Here is a 19,618-nt window from a genome sequence, read left to right as displayed (position 1 = left end):
GTTAATAAAATGAGAGCAATGTCTTAATCCATCATTTACATGTAGGGATACTGAGAGGAATGAAGATGGTTGCCCAGCAAATCTGTACCTGGTTGCATTTTATTTCTAATTTTAAGACGGAATTTTAGCCATTAGGTCATTTCTTGTGGTACTTTTACGACAAAATTATATTTATTTTAAGAGTGCATGAAATCAACCAATAGAATAAATATGTAAGTATCTCAAACATACCATCCAAAAGGGCTTAAATTCTAATTAGCCTGAGTCAACAGCAAAGTAAAAAGCCATCACAAGGGAATTAGGATGGACACCCTTGTTTTATGTATCTTCTTAAGGGGGTGGTGCTTTATCACTAAATCAGTGCAAACAGGCTGGGTGTCTCTCACTGTCTGACTGCAAATAACAGCCAGGCTGTACAAGAAACAGGGCAGACAAGAAGTCAGTCTGTGCTGATAGTTTCTTCATAATGCTCCCAACCTGGACTTCATTGTAAGCCTAGAGTCATATGAACGAATTACATAGATTTCACAGCAGTAAAATTGGATAAAGCTGAAATAAAATGTCCTGGAACACATGGGATGTCATATTATTAGAAAGCGTAAAACTGTTTCGTTTTTGCCTGTCTCCTGGCTACATGGATTTTCCTCCTGTGATTTGCCATGAGCTGATAGAAATCTGAGCACTAAAAGGTAACACTTCCATTTTGAATAATGGATGAGAAGAGCATCTGCCTTCAATCCCAACATGTGCAAAGGAGAGGTGTTTGGCATTCAGGTTAAATGAAATATGGTTCTCTCTCTGTCTGTTCTAACTTGATTTTAGATCCCTGCTTTGGAATCTAAAGGACTTTTAGATACTCTTGATCTGTCAGTCTAATCCTGGTCTTACTGAAAACAATTGCAGAACTTGATTTCATGAGGAGTACAATAGCATGGCACCCAGCATAATGGTATCTCTGCCAAGAATTCCCCATGTCTAAATTGAATTTACCTATTTGTTATATTTACCTGTTACTTACAGTATCTGTTTTAGGTTTAGTGAAGGGTAATTGTAGGGACATTGGGAACCATTTGTTGATTATTTCTGTAAGTTACTGTGTGAATTTCTGATTATCTGTGTGAATTACTGATTTTAAAAGTATGCTCTTCCTGTAAGTTATGCTGAAGGAATCAGTGAATGATAAATAAAGTACTTCTCTGACCCGTGTAAGCTTTCAGAGTCTACTCAGTCTAATCCACACTGCCCTCTGATGTTAGCATTGCTGTTTGTTGCTACAGTGCACATTTCCTTTTCTCACCTGGATGAGCATGTCCTTCACCCTACAGCTTTTCTTCGTGCCTGTTCTTTCTTGTCTTTGTGTAGCTGCACCTGTGTGTGCTGTTTTGTAGTGACCCTTAAGAAGAGTTCTTCATATCAGAAGGCGGATGTGTATACATGCTCACACATGCTCATCTACACAGGTAAACCCCTACTTACCTTGCTTTTGAATGCCTGTGTGCACAAATAAGCCTTGTAAGGTGCTGGGAATTTTGCACAGGATTTTAGCAAGGCTACCAAGAGGATTAATGTTCAGCTGCCTTTGCACTAGCTAATATCTGTCTATCCATTTAAAGCTGTCTGGCTGTGAAGCTAATGCATAGATTTCTTCCAGCCTGTCCTCAGTGCCTGTGATGGCAATAAGTCAGGTTGGGGTAATTGAAAACATTGCTACTGTTTCAGGGGAGCAGTATGACATCCATGCTGCCAGTCCCTGAAGCTCTGAAATGCCATGTTTGTAGAGAAAAGTGCATATTTCACGTTCAGGTGAAAATAATAGTGACATTAATTGAACTAGTTTGCCCTTTCTTTCTCCAGATCCAGGTTTATTATAAACCGAATTCTGGTCATAGGACTATACTTCAGCTCTCAGCGTGATAGATGTTTTCTGTATGATTTGTGGTTTTGAGGACTTGGTGAGTATCTTTCAGTTTGATGATTACTGAGCACAGGCATGTGGTAGGCTCAGAAAGTACAGCCTTGGGGATTTTCAGTTTGCTCTTTTGCTATTTAAAGGCTGGAGAGAGCTGGAAAGCAAGCCAAATCTGTTAGCAAGCACTGGCTGGGTTCCTGATCTACATCATTTTAAATACCAGCATTTGAAATGCAAAGTCAAACACAAGCACTTGCATCACAACTGCTCAGGACTGTGAGGCTTTTTAAAAAAAAAAAACCCATGCTGTTCTTATTTTATGGTACCCACTTCCTGTATTGTTGCATCAAGAAATAAACCTACATGTATTGTGATCCATGCTTTAGGAAGCTCTAAATACTTGAAAGTGAAGTGAGCACAAAGCAAGCTGCTCTGTATTGTGATTGCTGAGCAGAGCCAGCCTTGGCTGTGCTTGTGCTTTGGATTAAAGCCCAGGTTTTATAGAAGTATTTTTAGTGGTATTTTTAAACCAAATTTATATTTTTTTTCTAATTCCCACTTACCATGCAGATTTGCAATGGAATGTGACAGAGATGCTTTGGGTATTTTGTTGTTTCTGGGCTTTTATAAAATTTAAAGTAGGTGTCATCAACATTTTCTTCAAGCTTCAAGCTAGGTGGTAATTGCAGCAGTGCTTGGTTGTGCCACTCTCCCCTTGTCTTTGTTTAGTCTTACCCTCCTGTTTTCTTTATCTGCATTTTTTCAGGCTGTAGGCTACTATAGATAAGGAATACCTTTCATTACTCCCAGAGCTTTAGCCAGCATGGAAAAAAAGGATCAGCATGCTGCCATGTCTATTTAGCCTTGTCTTATGTTTGATGCCCAGCAGGGAGGTTAAATGGAATAAGGTCTTCCCAGCTTTCATACTCTTGGGTTTAATCCTTATGCCACTCCCATCCTTATTCATATATTGACTGTTTTAAAATAGCAGAAGCTGAAGTTGTTTCTTAGTGGTGTCTCCTGGTGCAGTTGCTCAGTCTGCTTTAAGTCTCTAGAGTAGGTGATCACACCAAGATCTTGGTAGCTAGCAATGATCTTTAACCCATCACCGCTTAAGCTTTGTAACAAAAGCTGCTTATGTTGATTCTAATGTATTCCTGCTCTGGAGCCAGAGTATCCAACACTTAGGTGTAGTCTACCTAGTTACTATACTCACATAATTTTTATTAATCCCCATCAGAAATTTTATCTCCATTATGAATGACTATACATTATTCACAGATGCATTAAAAAACTGGTAATTCAGCTCCTTGAAACCATTTGACAGAGGAATGTGCAGTTTCCAGGTGTGACAATTTCCAGGTGTGGCTTTTCTTCCAAAATACAATGTGGTTGCCTTGACAAGGCTGGGCAAGGCTAGAGCAGCAGAGGTGTTTGCTAGCAGGCACAATTAGCTTTCTTAGCAATCAGATTAGAGTGGAATGGGATTGCACTGCAAACCCTACAGGTAAATTGTTTTAAGTGTTATCTTGTATGTACTATGTGTGGAGAAGAGAAGGAGCAGAATGCAAAGTGTTGCATTTGTTGGAACATAAGGGATGAGCCTAAGTCAGTTTTAACCAGTGCAAGAGATGGTAATACAGGAACATGCCCTCAATACAGAAAGAGTGAAGACAAAGCTGTTGAGAGTTGATTGAAGCCCTTTTTGGCCTGTCAGTCTGTACCAGGCATGGCTTCATGGTAACAGCTTAGTGCAGCAGCATTCCTTTCAAAACTAAAACCTGGAAAATGTCTCCTCAGAGGACTTAGTAGTTGCTGAAGTAGAAGAGAGATTTCACAAGCACACTTGGTGTTATCAAAATGTATGGAGATAAAACCATTGCTGTTGAAGTTCACTTTCCATTCCATGTATTGTTTCTACAAGCAAGAAATGGAAAACTAAGATAAGAAAAAGATGCTGTTCATGAGTAATAGACAACTTATACTGAGGAAATATGCACTTCACTCACTTTGCTGTGTGATCATGAGAGTTCATGAAAATGTGGTGATGGTCATGAGAAAGGCTGGCAAGAGAAAAAGCTGCAACTTCCTCAGGGTTGCACATACTGTATTTAACAAGTGAGAAGTAATCAGAAGTGTTGGTTACCTCCTCATCAGTTTGTGATTTTTCTGAGAGCTAAACTAAGCAGGATTAGGTCTGACTAAGTAGTTAGAGATAAGCCCTCAAAGTAAAGCTCCTCAAAATGCTCTTCCTGAATTTCTGAGGGAATTATCTTCCTTCTCTTCTGCAATTGCAGATTCAGAGCTGGAAGCAGGAGCCCTAGGTAATAGGCAAGGTAGCCATATCCCTGGCTATTAACATTTTTCTGTAATCTTAAAACCAAATAAGTATAATGCTGCCAGCAGCTCTTCTCTGTTGTCACCAGAGGCTGAGGTTAAATGAAAATAATTGAGCAAGAACACTCCAGGGACACTCCTGACTCCAGATGTGATTTTATTCATCTAATATAGGTGGGCTAGAAATCTTCCCGGTTGCTTCCATCTGAGAACTTGCATGTTGTACCCAAGCTCTCTTCCCTAGCACAAAGCCAGCATCACTGTTTTGGGCTTTTTTTTTCTTTTTAATTGCTACTGTAATCAATCCTAAAGTGAAGAGTAGTGCATGTGGTTACATGACTTTTGAAGAGGCATTAGTGTGAAATGAACATGTTTAGCTAGAACCTGTCATGTCAGCATGTGGGCTGGATCAGGAGAGCATCCAAGGAGCAGTGAGCAAATATTGGGAGGCTTGAACATCTCTGTTCTTGTAATGTTGGGACAGTAATTAGGCCCAGAGTGCATGGACAGGCAGATTTTACGAAACAAAATAGGAACACTTGAGAAGCTCAGCTCAATGTACCTTGTATTAATTACTGAATTAGACTAGACTGATTTAAAATTCATTATGTTATAATGACTGGGAACTCTGCACCAGGTAACCAGGCTTCACATGATTCCTTCTTGAATGCATCACTAAAAATGAGAATGTGGCTTATTGTTACAGAAATTATATGGTGAATATAACTAGTTTGGGAATCTAAACTATTCAAGGCAGCCTGATTGAGTCAGGATAAAAGCATTTCAACTGGACTGTTAGAAGGCAGTTCCTTGGATTGCTGACCTTGCTGGACATATCTTAAGGAACCAGTGACATCATTTTCTGGGACCGCTTGCTGTTTACCTGCCTTTATGTGTTAAATTCACATTTTTAAGAAGGAAATGCATATACAGACAGCACTTGAACAGGAAAAACATTTAATTTTCAAGTCTGCTTTCAGGTCTGAAGTGTTAGTCTTATCATATGATTTATCTCTGTTCAATGCAGTTTTCTTGGGCATACCTATTTCTAAGTATTTGTGTAGCTAGACAGAGTTTTGGAAAGATTATTTTGCTTTCAAAGGAATTCTCTGTTTCGAGATGATTACTAAAATATCTTGAAATCCAGTAGGCAAATCTCAAGAAATAGCTGATCTTCAGTTTAATACAGATTCAGAGTGTTTGGGGTTGGTGGTGATTTGGGTTGGCAATTTTTTTATTTTCTGTGCTGCCTTTGAATGAACAAAACTTCCTGCCTCTGGTTTAGTCCAGTATTCTTGACTGATTATAATGAATTGGTGGCTTTTTTGGAACAACTTAAGTCAGGGGATTCACTACCACCAACACACAGGGTAAAGGTAGTTTCTCTGTGTAGTGATCATGGAGAGTCTATGCCTTTGTCACTCATCTTAAAAATTTATTTTCAATCACATCAATGAAGAACTGGGAAATAATGGCGCTTTTTTTCAGGACAGAGAGCAAGTACGGGGGGTGTAGTCCTTCAAGTCCTGCCTCTTCTTCATTTTCCCAAATTCAGAGGTGGACTCCAGCTGTATCACTCACACTCAGATGAGGGAGACTGAGGATCTGCAAACCCTCCATTCCCCTCTCCTAGAGAGGCCCTCTTTCATGGCTCCCTTTCTGTGCTCTTATACAAACACTATGGAATACTTGTCCTCGTAGTACAGGTGTCTTCACCAGCATTTTTTTTTTCCTTTTCTATGTGTATGTTTTTCTTATCACTGGTTGCCTTAGACTGGGTTGCTTTATATATTGGAGTATTTTTGCAGGCTGGAGGATGTCACCTATAAATCAGCTGCTGGTTACATAGATATCTTGAAATACCCATTGAGGTATCCCAGTGTTGTTCATTGCTGTTGATGAAGATAATTTGTTAAATCCTGCATTTCAGCACTGATGAACTGATGTAATCCACTTACTCATATTTCTCTTACTTGTGAATTACATGAAGAAAACCTTCACTAGTAATTTCAGACAGCCCATAAAAAAAGTATTCTAGCACAAGAAGGATACTTGCGTGCAAGAAATCATAGAATCAAGTTTTGACAAGACCTCTAAGATCATTGAGTCCACCTGTTCGCCCAGCACTGCTGTTTTCACGATGAAACTGTGCCCCCAAGTGCCATAGCCACATGTTTTTTGCAACATTTCCAAGGATGGTGATTCCACCATTTCCCTGGGCAGCTTGTTCCAATTCCTGACCACTCTTTCAATGAAGAAATGTTTTCTAATGTCAAATCTAAACTTCCCTTGGAGCAAACGAGATTTCATCAAAGTAATACCTGGTTTAAATATATCATTGCTAACTTCAATATTTTTCATTGTACTGCCTGCTGGAACAATGAATCATGAAATGATGACCTCCCTGATTACTCCTTCACTGAAATAGCAATCATAGCATCACTGAAAAAGAAAGCCCAGCAGTTTGATGCATGACCTTCATTTGCACACACTGCTACAGCTTGTTTCCTGGGCTTCTGATTGAATCCTTGTGAGGATGGCAAGTGAGTAATTATTTGATTGGTATATTCAGAGAATCACACTGCTTTTGTAGCATCATAGATTTTATATATTTAGTGACCACTGTTGGTTTTTTAAAATAATTTTCTGGATCTATGAGACGTGTTTTTGTATGCCTCTGTGTGTGAAAAATCAGATTTCTGATGTTCTGGGGACATGAAGCTGTCAGAGCCTCATCTTCATAGTCTCAACTGAGTGGTCAATTCCAGGTGAATAGAGGAAGGTTACCAGGATATATCAAATTCTTGTAAATGCCAAGAACGTGCTAACTGAGGATATGCTCTCTGTAGAAAAATCTGCATGGAATAGACTGCTCTTACAAATATCCCCTCTGCAGCCAGCACAACCAATGGAGTCTGTACTTTTCTTGATCATTAAGGTGAGCCAACCTCAAAGCTTATAGGAAAAGAAGCTTTTTCATTGTAGGGATGTATGGGGACATCTGTGTAATTAAAAATCTCACATCATAATTGTCTCATAGTTAGCATTAAGCCAGACATTTGCAAATGGATTTCATTCACCTCAGTATCTGTAATTAGAGCCACATCCATCACAGAGCATCCTCTACTTATTCCAGATCTAGTACTGCAAACCACAGGGCTGTGCCAGTTCACATAGTTAAAATACCAGGGATGCCCTCAGCAGAAAAACTATTTTAGCTGTACTATGAGCTGTTAGAAAAATCCTTCCTGATATGTTTTTCTCATTGTTCAAAGAGCTTAGATATCCTAACTCCTATCGGCTCTTCTCCCAATCTCCTAAAATCCCCAAATGAAAACTTTCCTTTCTTCTAAAATTCTCTTTTCCCTCACTGATCTAGGGAAGAAGCATTATCCATGCTCAGTAGCTAGTTAGCAGGGTGATAAATGACTTGACGGGATAAGCTTTCTCAAGACATGGCATAAATGGAATAAGCCTTTGTTCTGAGGAAATCCCAATCCCTCCAAAAGGCAGCCCATCATCAACCCCCTGAGTCCTATAGTCTCACACCATGCACTGTTCTCACTCAGCCCAAAGCCTGCAATTTTTGTGGAAAGCTAAGTGAATTGAGAAATTTAACTAAATTTGTCTTTCTGATTCATTTAAAAATCCCAGCAGGTTTTATTAGGCCAGCAACAGAAAACACACTCTGTTCCCCAGAAATACATGCAGTCATAACAGAAACATTTTTTTCTCTCTCCCATGTTTCTTCAAACTCCCACTTCTTTTGCAAAGGATGTTTTTGGGAAGCTAGAACTGGAGGATTCATTAAGTGCCTTGCATCACTGCAGGTGTTTTTTCATGCACTGACACAAGACCTACCAGGTATCAGGAACTTTGCATGCTGGTTCTTTGCATACCTGTAACACTAATGGTCTGAAGGCATCCAATGATTTACAGTCATGAGCAGTATCCTGTATATCCTAAAACACTGGTTCCTGCACCTCTGTGTCCTGCTTTGAATTGAACTTGACTGTGTTTTGTACTAGGGAGAATTGTTTATTTGCTTTTGTTTTGTTTCAGAGCTAAGACTGCTCTGTAAATACAAACATCAGGGTCATTTTGTTCTTCGTTGCACAGAAGTCTTTTGGCACTTGTCTAAATGCAGAGATAAAGTGCTGATTTGAAAATACCAATGCTATATTGCTCAGCTGCTGAAAGATTTCAGGCCACTATGTGGTGTACTGTGTCCTCTCTTAATATTTTCCTCTCCTGTTAATGGATAGATGTCAAATGTCCGTACTCCATACTAACTGAAAGGCTGTGTCAACCAGGATGAGGAGCAGTAAAACATCTGCCTGCCCTTCTCTGCCTTCTCCTTCCACTGTTGTGTTCCCCAAGATTTAGGTCAGTGCCCTGCCAGGCTCAGTTCTCTTCTCCTGCACTTCAGCCTGCCATGACAGAGCATGTACACTCTGGCACCTCGCCCCAGTCCGCTGGCCCCTTTCTCTGCAGGTCCTGCAGTCAGCCCACTGGCTTTTTAACTTTCTCTGGATGAGAACTTTTCCATCCTTAAACCTTGCAGTCCATCTGCATAAAATTGATTCTCCCTGTACAGCAGTTTCACTGCCAGTTTTCATTGTCCAGACAGAGCGAGATTCGTGAGATCCTTTATTCTGCTGCCACTCCAGGAGATGTGTCAGGCATTGGTACTGCATGTGTACTGTACAGCTGCGTGGCTAGAGTGTTAACAAGACTGACACTTTATGGAAATAATTGGAATTAATTTCTGTGGTTTCTCAAATAATTTGGGTCACCTCTTGTCATGTTCTGTGTAATAAAGATCACCAAATTTGTCAATGTAAGTCTGGCAAAGAGTACATTTCAAATAAACCTATAGCTTGGAATTATAGATATAAAATGATGGGGAGTTTAATGTTTTATTTAATAAATCCTTCAAATAGCTAATCATGCTATGTGAAAAAAAAGACATTCAAAAAGCCCCAACAACAAAACCAATTTTTTTTCAGTCTGAATTTGTCTAGTTTCAGCTTTTAGCCATAGTATTTAGTTAGGTTTTTACCTGCCATCCATGTCTTCTCTCAGTGTATATACACACACAGCAAGCTCAAGTGGCCTCCTCATAATTTGAGATAAGGGACACTTTCAGTCTCAGGCCTTTGTCATGGTGTTGTACCAACCACAGCAGAGCAACATAGCTGACTGTTTATTATTTTATTTAAGCCTGCAAGCAAGTTGGCTGTGAACTCTCTCCTTAAACTTGGATGGTGCTGTGATGAAACCAGGGTAGAATTATGTAGACTTTCATTAATTATCTAAAAACAAATATGGCATTGACAATTGTTGAAGGTGGTATTTTCCTCCAGCTGTTTTGCACTGGGCTTGGGTACTGTATAAACATTACCTGCTGCAATTTACATAAACACTTAGGCAAGCACCAGCCTTAGAAGGTAGGAAATGCACATATCTTCGGTGGAAGTGTTTATATTCTCAGTGTTGTAATCACCAGTATGTGTTTGCTCCATAATAATATTTAAAGGTCTGTGGTTGACTGCTGACCCAAATGAAAGTATTTATGAGTGTGCCTCGGGGACAGCCTGCGTGGACATGCTCAGGGGCAGAGTCAGCTCCTTCCTCACACAACATGAGACCAGACACTCCTGAGTATTGGGCTGGCCTCTGACTCGCAGCTGTGAGCAGGCACAGCCGGCAGCTGTGCTTGGAGCTGTGCTTGCAGGCTCGCTGGAGAGCAAGCTGGCCCAGAGCAGCTGGGAAGCAGCCTGGGAAATGAAATGCAGACATCTCTTGTGCAGGTGCACTACAGAGCTGAGGGCCCTAAATATGGAAACCACAACTCCCGTTCTGAGAAGGTTTGTACATAACTTCACGCTCCTCACTACAAACTGTTTTAATTTGAGTAGGTGTGCTCTTTGGCCTGAAGTTAAGCACATATATTCAGAGTGCAGGGACAGTGTGTTCTAAGTACAGCTCTGAAAGAAGTAAGCAATTTTTCCTCAGTACAGTATATGTGACATAGTTGTGTTGCAGGGCTGGGAGGGAACTTTAGATTCCCAGAGCAGATAAAACAGCTGGCGAAAGCCTAATGCAAAGAAAACACACGGCTTATGTACTCTGTGCTTTCTTTTCTTTGCACAGTCTCTATCACCACACAGTTTACTTAGTGTCATGGGTTTCAAAACCGAAAAATAAAATCTAAAGTCAGTATGTTACTGTTCCCAGCATAGAGTTAATTATCTGTATGGCAAAATATGTTGTAAGATGGCTTTCTGGCAGGTAAAATGACTGTGTGTGTACAGTCAGGACTTTGTGCCTATAATTCAAGTAAACTTCACGTAAAGAAAGAAATATTTGTGATAAGAGGAGTACAGAACATATACGGCTAAATCCTACCTTTTCCAGCATTAGGGTAGTAACAAACACCTGCTGATAAAATGCCATGCACTGTCATTACTTTGATTGTTGTTTCAATTGGTATTGATTTTTTGTTTACTAACTTTAGGTGCCCAAGCTGCAAAACAAAACAAGCCTCGTGTTCAGTAACCCCATCTACAAACAAAGATTCTCTATGGATTTGCCAAATAATGGCCATTTTGAAAATATGGGCATCTCATCTATTCTCTCTCTGTTGCAGCAACATTGGAAAATCCAAGTATCTCAGTCACGAAAACCATCTTTTCTTTGTGAAATATGGATTCCTACACAGAGACATTTGCCTTGATTGATCATGTGCCTATGGCACATGTTACTACCAAAGTACAAATCAAGTATTTCTGGTTTGGGTTAGTATAAATCAGCTTTTCCATACGGTTGTAAGCTGCCGAAGGGTAAAATGTGTTATAAATTATTTACTTGAATACTTTTGTAGCTCAAAGCCTACACTTAGCTAATTCTGAAAAGGCATTAGGAAATTTCCAATCATTTCTTGATTTAATGCTAACTAAAACATCTCATCCTCAGATTATTTGCACAGCAGGATGTCAAGGGTAAGAATATTTTTCCTGGACATCTGACATAAATCCCCATTCCTTGTGCGAGACCTGGGCTTCATGGAAAGTAAAGTTCCTTTCTTGCTCTCTTTAGATTGAGTTTCCTTAGCTTTCCTTAGCTCACTTAGGTGGTTTAAATACAGTAATTTTTTTGTTTGGACTGAAACCTGCTGATAACCGCTGAAAAATCTCACTCATCTTTGATAAGTTATTGTGTTTTACTTACCTAAAAAATAGTCTGAATGAGTTTGACATTTGAAAATGCTAGGATTTGGGAAGGGGGAAGGGAAGCTCTATTTCAAAACCAGAAAAACAGTTCAGGAAATTCCAGTCAGCTCCACTCCTTGGGCCTGTGAGTCTACTTTAATTAGCACTTCCAGCTGGCCAGAAAGTAGTTCTAGAGAGCTTGATCAGTAATGTTAAAAATGTTGATACCTCAGGATTTGAGAACAAAACCAGCTTAAATGGAAGACTCTGGTAATTAAGTAATGAGACATTCGGGAATAATCCCTTTACTGAGAAACCTGATAATACCTTTATCCACTATTCTGCTTTTACTAAAACATTTACATTCACCAAATTGAATATTTTTTCCTAATCAGAGTTTAATTCCTTACAGCAATTGACAAATAAGTGGTTACAATCTTGACTGGTGTTTAAAAGTCTTGCCGATCCTTCCCTTGAAAGGTTAATTTAAAATACAGAAAATGGGCCACCTTATTCTCTCTTGGTAGTTCTGTAATAAAAGGTTGATTGTTCAAGCAGCAGCATTCAATTATTCTGTTTCTGATGCTATCTACATGTAAAAAAATCTAGCTAGGCTTAGCTAGTCCCTGAAGGCTTTCCAGTTCTAGCCCTCAGTGCAAGGATGCAAAACAAAAAGATTAGACCCTCACAATTAACATTCAAAATGTCAAGTATTATGTTGTCAAGTTAAAGAATGAAATTTGCTTCCAGGAATATCAGATACAGAAAAGCTTCTGGAGTGTTTACCCATTTTTTACTGAAACTCATTCTTTGAATATGTTAGCTGGAGAAAAATAAGCTAACCAGGGAAGTCAGAGTGGCAGCCAGTGTTCAGAGAAATTGCCCACAAGTGTAGCCCTCCAGTTCTTGTTGAATTAGTCATGATACTAGACCTACAACAGACATTGAAAGTGTACAGTATATTAATATAGCTGAAGCAGAAAACAATCGGTTCCATATCTGTGTTTTTATTTTACTTTTTTTTCTCCCCTACAGGAGCTGGGATGCTCAAACGACAGATGTGCAGACCAAAAGCAATTAAATTTATTGCTCTGATTCTGATGGCTGAAAGAATACCGACACTGACCCTCAAGAGTTTAGGGTATAAATAAAGAGTTTTAGAATTATGCATGAACACTGAGACCAGCGAATAACATCCTGGAAACATGGTGAGAGTATACATCCAGTGTAAAATAAACCAGCTCTCAAAGGGAAAGTGATGTGAATGACTCAAACAACTTTGAAATTAGTGTTAATTTTGATAGCAGCATGAATTTTAGCCCCACATTTCCTCACTTTTACTTACTGATCTTCTAGATGGAAAACTGAAAAGACAGGAATCTCTCAGAAAGAAAAATTGATGCTGTTACAATGGATCCTCACAAACAGCAATGGGGGCATGGCAAAGCAGCTCTGGCATTGGAAGGAACCTTGGCAGTGCTGAACAATCAGATAAAGCATTTTTTACTTACAAGCCAGTTGAAGCAGGCCTCCAGACAGACCAGTGCACAGGTGTGTTCTGTTCCTTTAAAATATCAACTCTTATATAAAAGAAAGAGATAAAATAGGAACAACAACAACAACAAAAAAAAAAAAAAAAAAACAAAACCAAAAAAAAACCCTTAAGCATGTTAATGTCACCAAAAAAAATAAGAAAAAGGTTTAGCCCAAAAGTAAAAAATTCCTTGTTTCATGATTAGGGAGTTGTGTGCAGTGGTTTGAGTGTGTATTAATGGTCTCTTTTTTCCTAAAATAAAAATTAAAAAAAAAAAAGCTGTCTGTATATCTTATCGTGTCAAGTGACAGGCATCATGTTCTGATGACCTGCAGTTCATGTTTGCAAAACTCTGCCACATTTCTTCTGCCATCCTAAATAAAAAAGTCACCAGTGTCTAAAACATTTGCATTGAGAGGCTTCACCAAATTGCATATTTTGACCTAATCAGAGTTTACTTCTTTTCCTAGTCAGAGTGTAGAGGGCACGAAGGCTCCACAGAGCCAGAGCCAAGATAGCCCATGGAGCCTGTACTGTGACACACACACACTGTGAGCAGAGGCACAATAATGCACAAGAACAGTTCCTTTGGGTAATTCATGTTTCCTGTATTTCTGGGAGAAACTCTCCCATACTCCTCCTCCTCCCTCCCCAGCTGCTTCAATCCCTTGCTGAAAGGTAATACCACAAAATCCAGCCTTTGTTAGCCACTAGGAGAGCAGCAGTAAACAATTCAAGGACAATAGCCACCAGACATGTGGAAAACACTTCATTTTCCCTGAATGGCCACAAAATCCTTTGCTAATTAGAGTTCCTGAACGTTGAAAATAACTATAACTTGCTTGCTTATTGTTGAAACCCCATGGTTTTTGTGGAATGGAAGCTCTCTTTAGAAGCTTTTAAAGATCCAGAAGTGTTTGGATTTTTTTTTTTTTAATGATGCTTCAGACTGGAGTATTGAAAAATACAGGTTAAGGAGCAGCTCAACCCTGCAAGGTAGTATAGGTCAATAATGACTTCATACTTTACATTTCCAGTGGCTTTTATGGCTTTTAAAAGTCTTTTGCATTGTTCAATCTCTTGGTGATTTGGCAGACCCCAGCAAAACCCCCATTTCCAGCTCTGGGAGGGCTGGGGGAGCTCCAAGACTCTTGTTCCCCGCCCGCGGCACTTGGTGGCGGGTCCTCTCCCAGGCGATGGCAGCCAGCGGGGACAGCCACCTGCGGCACCCGCACGGCCCCTGCCAGGGGTGACAGCCTGGAGCGACCATGACCGCCGGCACACGAGGCTGGACCCTCCAAGCCGTGCTCGCCCATGCGGCTGTGGCACAGGCGGCACTGGCTCAGCCTGGCTCCTCGGCCGCACTGGAAGCAGACGGGATCCCAAGTGTACAAAAGTCCGCCAGGTCAGGAGATGGTTTTGAGGAGGTGGTTTCGAGGAGGTGGTTTTGAGAAGGTGGTTTTGTGAGGGGACCCGCTTTGACCCTCACTCCCTAGCCTGGGGGGTGCCTCGCACCGGCAGCGCTGTCCCGCCCCGGGGGCAGCGGCGGGAGGGCTGGGCGGTCTCCGGGGCGGGCGGCCCCGCTCCGGACCCGCCTCCCCGCCCGGGGCTGGGCGCCGAGCACCCTCCTCCTCCCGCCGGCCCAGGCGGGGGCTGCCCGAGGCGCCGGGGCCACACAAAGCGGCGAGCGGCGGTGCCTCCGCCCGCCCGTCCGGCGACAGCCGCGCCGGCCATGGAGCCGCCCGTGCCGCCGCCGCAGGAGCCGCCGCGCCCGCGCTCGCACACGGTCACCACCACCAGCAGCTCCTTCACCGCCAACCTGTCGGCCAGCTCCAGCACCCTCGCCTACGACAGGGAGTTCCTGCGCACCGTGCCCGGGCTCCTCATGGTGACGGAGATTGTGAGTGCCCCGGGGGCGCGGAGGGGCGGGGGAGCCTCGGGCAGCGCTGGGGTGAAGGATTGGGGTGTCTCTCAGCGCATCACCCCGTGCGGCTGCCCACCGTCCCTGCCCGCAGGTGAAGCGCGGGAAAGGACGAGCCCGGGGAAGCAAGAGCGGCTCTAGGGCAGGGGCACGAATGTCCCGCCTGGAAACTGGAAAAGTAGCGCAGGGCACACGCGGTCTGTTCAGCCTCCCGTGGTATCTGCGGTACCATCACGTCCCGTAGCGGAAAGACGAGTTTTGGCAGACCGGGAACTGAGTTTTGGGGACTTTTCTGTAACCACATTGGTTGTGTATGCTTGATAGCACGCGAATAGTCATGATGTGAGAGTTAATTAAACAAATGATCTTTGTTTCCTCGGTCAAAAAAAACACAACCAATTTCCTTACGTTCTTACTGCTTAGGTACACCTGTGCAGAGTGGGAGATGAACGGACGCCTTTTGGGCTTGGTAGTGAATTTGTTTTTTGCAGGTAGTCCCTAAGGTGTAAATGAACATACAGAGGGTCAGGCAGTGCTAAATTCGGTCACTTGCCTTAGTGGCAGGCAGTGAACAGCACAATGCCGGGATCCCTCTGCAGGCCCGTGTGCCCTCAGTGTGTTGAGCAACAGATACTAAGTATCTCCTCTTAAAAAATTATCTGTTTAATTCCACTCATCTACACTATTAAAAATTAAAGTTCTTAAGAGCTGGCTGCCCCAACTAACTTTTTGAGTTTCCTGTGTGAAGTTTTTGTTGTGCCGAAGCTTCAAGGATTAACTTATCAGACCACATTCGTTTTCAAGGCTGGAAAACATTGTGCTTCACCAGAGCAGTGGAATGGCTGTTGGTTTTGCTGACTTCAAAGTTAAAATAACCAGGCGAAGCTTCAGGCTGATGTGTGATGTGGGGCCTCTGGCAGGAACGGTGCCATTGGAGAGAGGATGCACACTGCGATGCCAGATCGCTGTGCAGGCCAGTAGTGATGGGGCTGTGAGGTCAGAGCCTGCTCTCAGCTGGTACCCTGTGTGCCAGTGTCCTTGGGAATTCTGTCGTTCTCTAGTAGATAGGCTTGTTTTGGCTCTTAAATACAGGAGATGCTTCACAGTCAAAGCTGTGGTAGATCTGTGAATAAACAAGTCTTTGAAATAATAGTGCTTTATTTTCCACTCTTTTTCAGTTAGTAATTACAACAGAGTCATGTACCTTTCTTGCACTTTATCTGAAGAGTGATCCCACTGTAGATTGTTACAGAGGTGCCCAAGGCTTTTCCGGAGCCCTGCTGGAATGTCATATATTCATCCTGGCTGTGAATACTGGATCAGCTGCACTCACATTGAGCTACATGGCCACAGGGCACGGACAGGCTCTTGCTTACTCTTTGTTGGAAGTGTGCCTTCTAGTTTGTGTTGACAGGTGGTGTCGTGCAGCTTACCTTTCTAAACAGTGATGATGCCTTTTAGGGGGATTTTGTTTCCTCTCAGCCATTCCTAACTCCTGGGATAATTGTAAAATGTGAAAGGACCGGTTCCTGGCCAACTCAAAGGAGCTAATAGAAGTCTCTAACATAAATTAATTTTTACTGGTTTGCAATGGTGTACTTGAGAGAATAGAGTACAGTTCTGATATTAAGCTGAAAGGTGTAGGGCAGGTCCTACAGAAGTAGAGTACTCATAGTGCCTGTAAGGAAATGCTTCTAATTCTTAACTCCACTTATTTTAAAGCAGCTAGAGTAACTGTTCTTCTGTGTTCACTGTAAAAAAAAGAAAAATATATCAGTGAAGACCTTTATATGGAATTAGCTGAAAGAACCCCAGTTACTAAAATCAAATAGTGAGTTTATATGTGTGTGTGTGTGTATATATATATATATATTTGGCATTGGGTTTTGGTTAAACATTTTCCACCAGTTTGGCTTGGTTTTTTTTTTTTTTTCTGAGAGAAAATATGCTTTAACAGAGCATGACTGGAGATCCCAAGATCTCTACTTCAAAACTTGCTGTGCATATTCAGCATTATTGGAGTTGTGTACCCTAAATCAGCCTGTTCTGATTGCTGTGCCTTGCCTGCACTGATTGGCCCTTCAGGATATTTCTGACCCACGGTACTGATGCCCCAGCTTATAGCACGATCCTTCTGCTAAGGATTTGCAAACCTGTAAATAAGACCAGCATGTAATTCAGTCTCAGGAGTTTGCAGCCTGGTAGTTCTTTTCCAGTCTAAGCTCTGAGCTCTAAAGGACAGCTGCTGTGGTAGGAACATCCCTTTGCTCCTGGTGCCCCTTCTCTGGGACACCTGTGATATGGACAGGGAGGAGGATTGTTTTTAGTAATATCTGCTATCAGTGCAGCTACTCATCTGCCAGATCCCATGTCCATGTTAGAGCTGAGCTAGGGGCATTAAACAATGGTGCTAAATGCTCTGAGAGTTTGCACTGTGGGGATGCATAAATATTTGATTATTGCTGCTGTCAGTCAGCAGTGTGCATGCAGCAAGAGGGATGCAGTCTGTGTCTCCTAGCTCTGAAACCCTGCTCTCTTCTCTGTGTAGGCAAAGGGCAAATCTGTGTTATTCTTTGACCAAAGAGAATGGAAAAGCACAAAGTTACCACATAAATGAAACATTCCAGCCCCTTAAAGGGAGGATCTTGATCAGGTTGTGCTCCCACGCCCCTAATTTGCATACTGTGAAGATGAATTAACTGCTGTGTGGATTTCCATGTGTGCTGGTAACCAGCCTACATCTGCGCTGAGACTGTGGTTTAATGGCACAGTAAATTCAGCTTAACAGTTCCTACTAAGAGATTCTTTGTAGTCGTGCAAAGCACTGGTCTGCTATTAACTCAGTCTGCTGTTTCAAATTTGTTCAAAATGAGTTAGCTTTATAAAGACAGGTTTTATGATGGATCAGGTATTATCCATCCTTTATGTAGCTGCTTTAGAGCCTGTGTAAACGTGGGATGAGGCTGACTGTGCCTATTCAGCAGTAATAGAGTTATGTACACAAACCTGGTTCATCTTAATTCTGTAATGCCTTTTGGTCTAGCACTGCATACATCTAGCATGAATGAGCTCAGAAATGCAGCCTGAAGTGTAGGCTAAATTACCTGGTGCTGACAGATTTCCATTGCCTTTGATGTCTGCCTCCATGACCCGAGCAGGTGCAAGGTTTCCTGCCACTCACTTGGAAAGATCTGGGGTCAGTTCATTTCAGTGGAAAGAGCAAAATGGAAAATGCCACTGGATTTCTGAGAGGCCTTTGGAAACTGGCATAAAACATAACTTTGGTGCATGGAAGGCTGTCCAAAGCACTTATATACAGAAGTGGTTCTTGCTGGACAGGGCAGAGACTTCTGACTCTTGGAGCTTGCATTTACTGGCCTTAGTTGGCCATTGACTCTGCAGGTTAATTTATCTGCATCTGTCTAACTTCCCAGAATGTCTCATCCATTCATGGAATATGTGTACTAATCTTTATAAGGAGCACTGAGATCCATTGGTGAAGATGTAAGTGGTGTTACACAAAGTCTTTAAATGAGAAAATGAGATGTCATTTGCCTGGGTTGACACTGAAGTAAAAATACATCATGTAAAGTAATTGATACTGATTCCTACAGTGTAGCACCACCAGTCCCCCTGGAGGATTTACAGTTTCAAAATGAGCAAGTATAGCAATTTCTAGAGATATCTTTTGAGTGTTTCTTTTCTGTGAAATGATGGCCCAGAAAAGCTACGTTTATCTTCCTGGGACTTTTATGGCCAAGAAAAATGATGGCGAGTGATACCTTCTCAGAGCTTTAAATCAGCTTCTCAAGTCAAGCATTATGGATCACTTTGGGGAGGTGGAGAGTCTTGTGGTTGCTATGGATGTAGTTATAAAAATATTTACTTTCTAGCAGGATGACATTGATCTCTTCAGATTGTTGCTTCACACCAGCGTGTTGCTAGATGGAGCCTCTTGTAAAACTTGCACTACTGATTTTAAGGCTTGTGATGGCTATTTGACCTTGACAAAAACAAATACTTATATAGCTTGGAAAGGTTTAGAAGGTTGTTACTCTGCTGCTGCTGCACATGAGATTTTGTGATGGTGTAAGTTTTAGTTAATTGTACTTACAGTTGCATTTCTTTATGCTGTTCTGTGCATATTATTCTTTGAAATGCCCAGAATAAAATAGGTACTTGAAATAGAAGCCTGATAGGAATTCATTTACTTTATTAGCACCACATAAAATTGCGGTTCAAGTTTATGTTTCTGGACAATAAAAATAATTTTGATCATTGGTTCATTATTCTTCTTCAAATTTTGGACCTTTGAAGGTTTAATTCATAAAGGAAATATTGTTGACTTTGTTTATTCTAGTAGACTGGTGACCCTCAAAATATTAAATAGTTATTGAAAGTTAGATCAGATCTAAGATATTGAGGTAGCCAAAATGAGAACAACTGGAAATGTGCAAGTGTTTGTTCAACAGACTTTTCACCTTTGTCTTTTGCCTTAGAGATGCATCAAACTCATCTACAGATATTCAAGTGTTAAATCAACTCAGCAATAAAGTCATATAAATGTTAAGAAAAACAGAAGTAATACAGAGGGGATGATCTACTGTGAGAAAGCTAAAATACAAAAATTGTACTTAAAGCTCTCCTTGCATTTAGCTTTTTCTTTTAGTATTACAGCCTCTCTGACTGCAGTTCAAAGTTTT

General features: G+C 41.4%; 1 protein-coding gene across 1 annotated transcript in view; it reads left to right on the top strand.

Annotated features, from left to right (window-relative positions):
- The first annotated feature begins 14,651 nt into the window (after positions 1-14,651).
- The window catches only part of CMTM8 (CKLF like MARVEL transmembrane domain containing 8), a 34,691-nt gene continuing 29,724 nt past the window's right edge, over positions 14,652-19,618 (top strand). Inside the window, exon 1 of the mRNA XM_084206839.1 lies at positions 14,652-14,894. Within this exon, the coding sequence (XP_084062965.1) occupies positions 14,727-14,894 (168 nt within the window). The 5' untranslated portion in view covers positions 14,652-14,726. The remainder of the gene's footprint in view (positions 14,895-19,618) is intronic.

This window comes from Fringilla coelebs, assembly GCF_963513975.1.
Source record: "Fringilla coelebs genome assembly, chromosome: 1".
NCBI lineage: Eukaryota > Metazoa > Chordata > Aves > Passeriformes > Fringillidae > Fringilla > Fringilla coelebs.
This window is presented reverse-complemented; position numbering and strand designations above follow the sequence as displayed.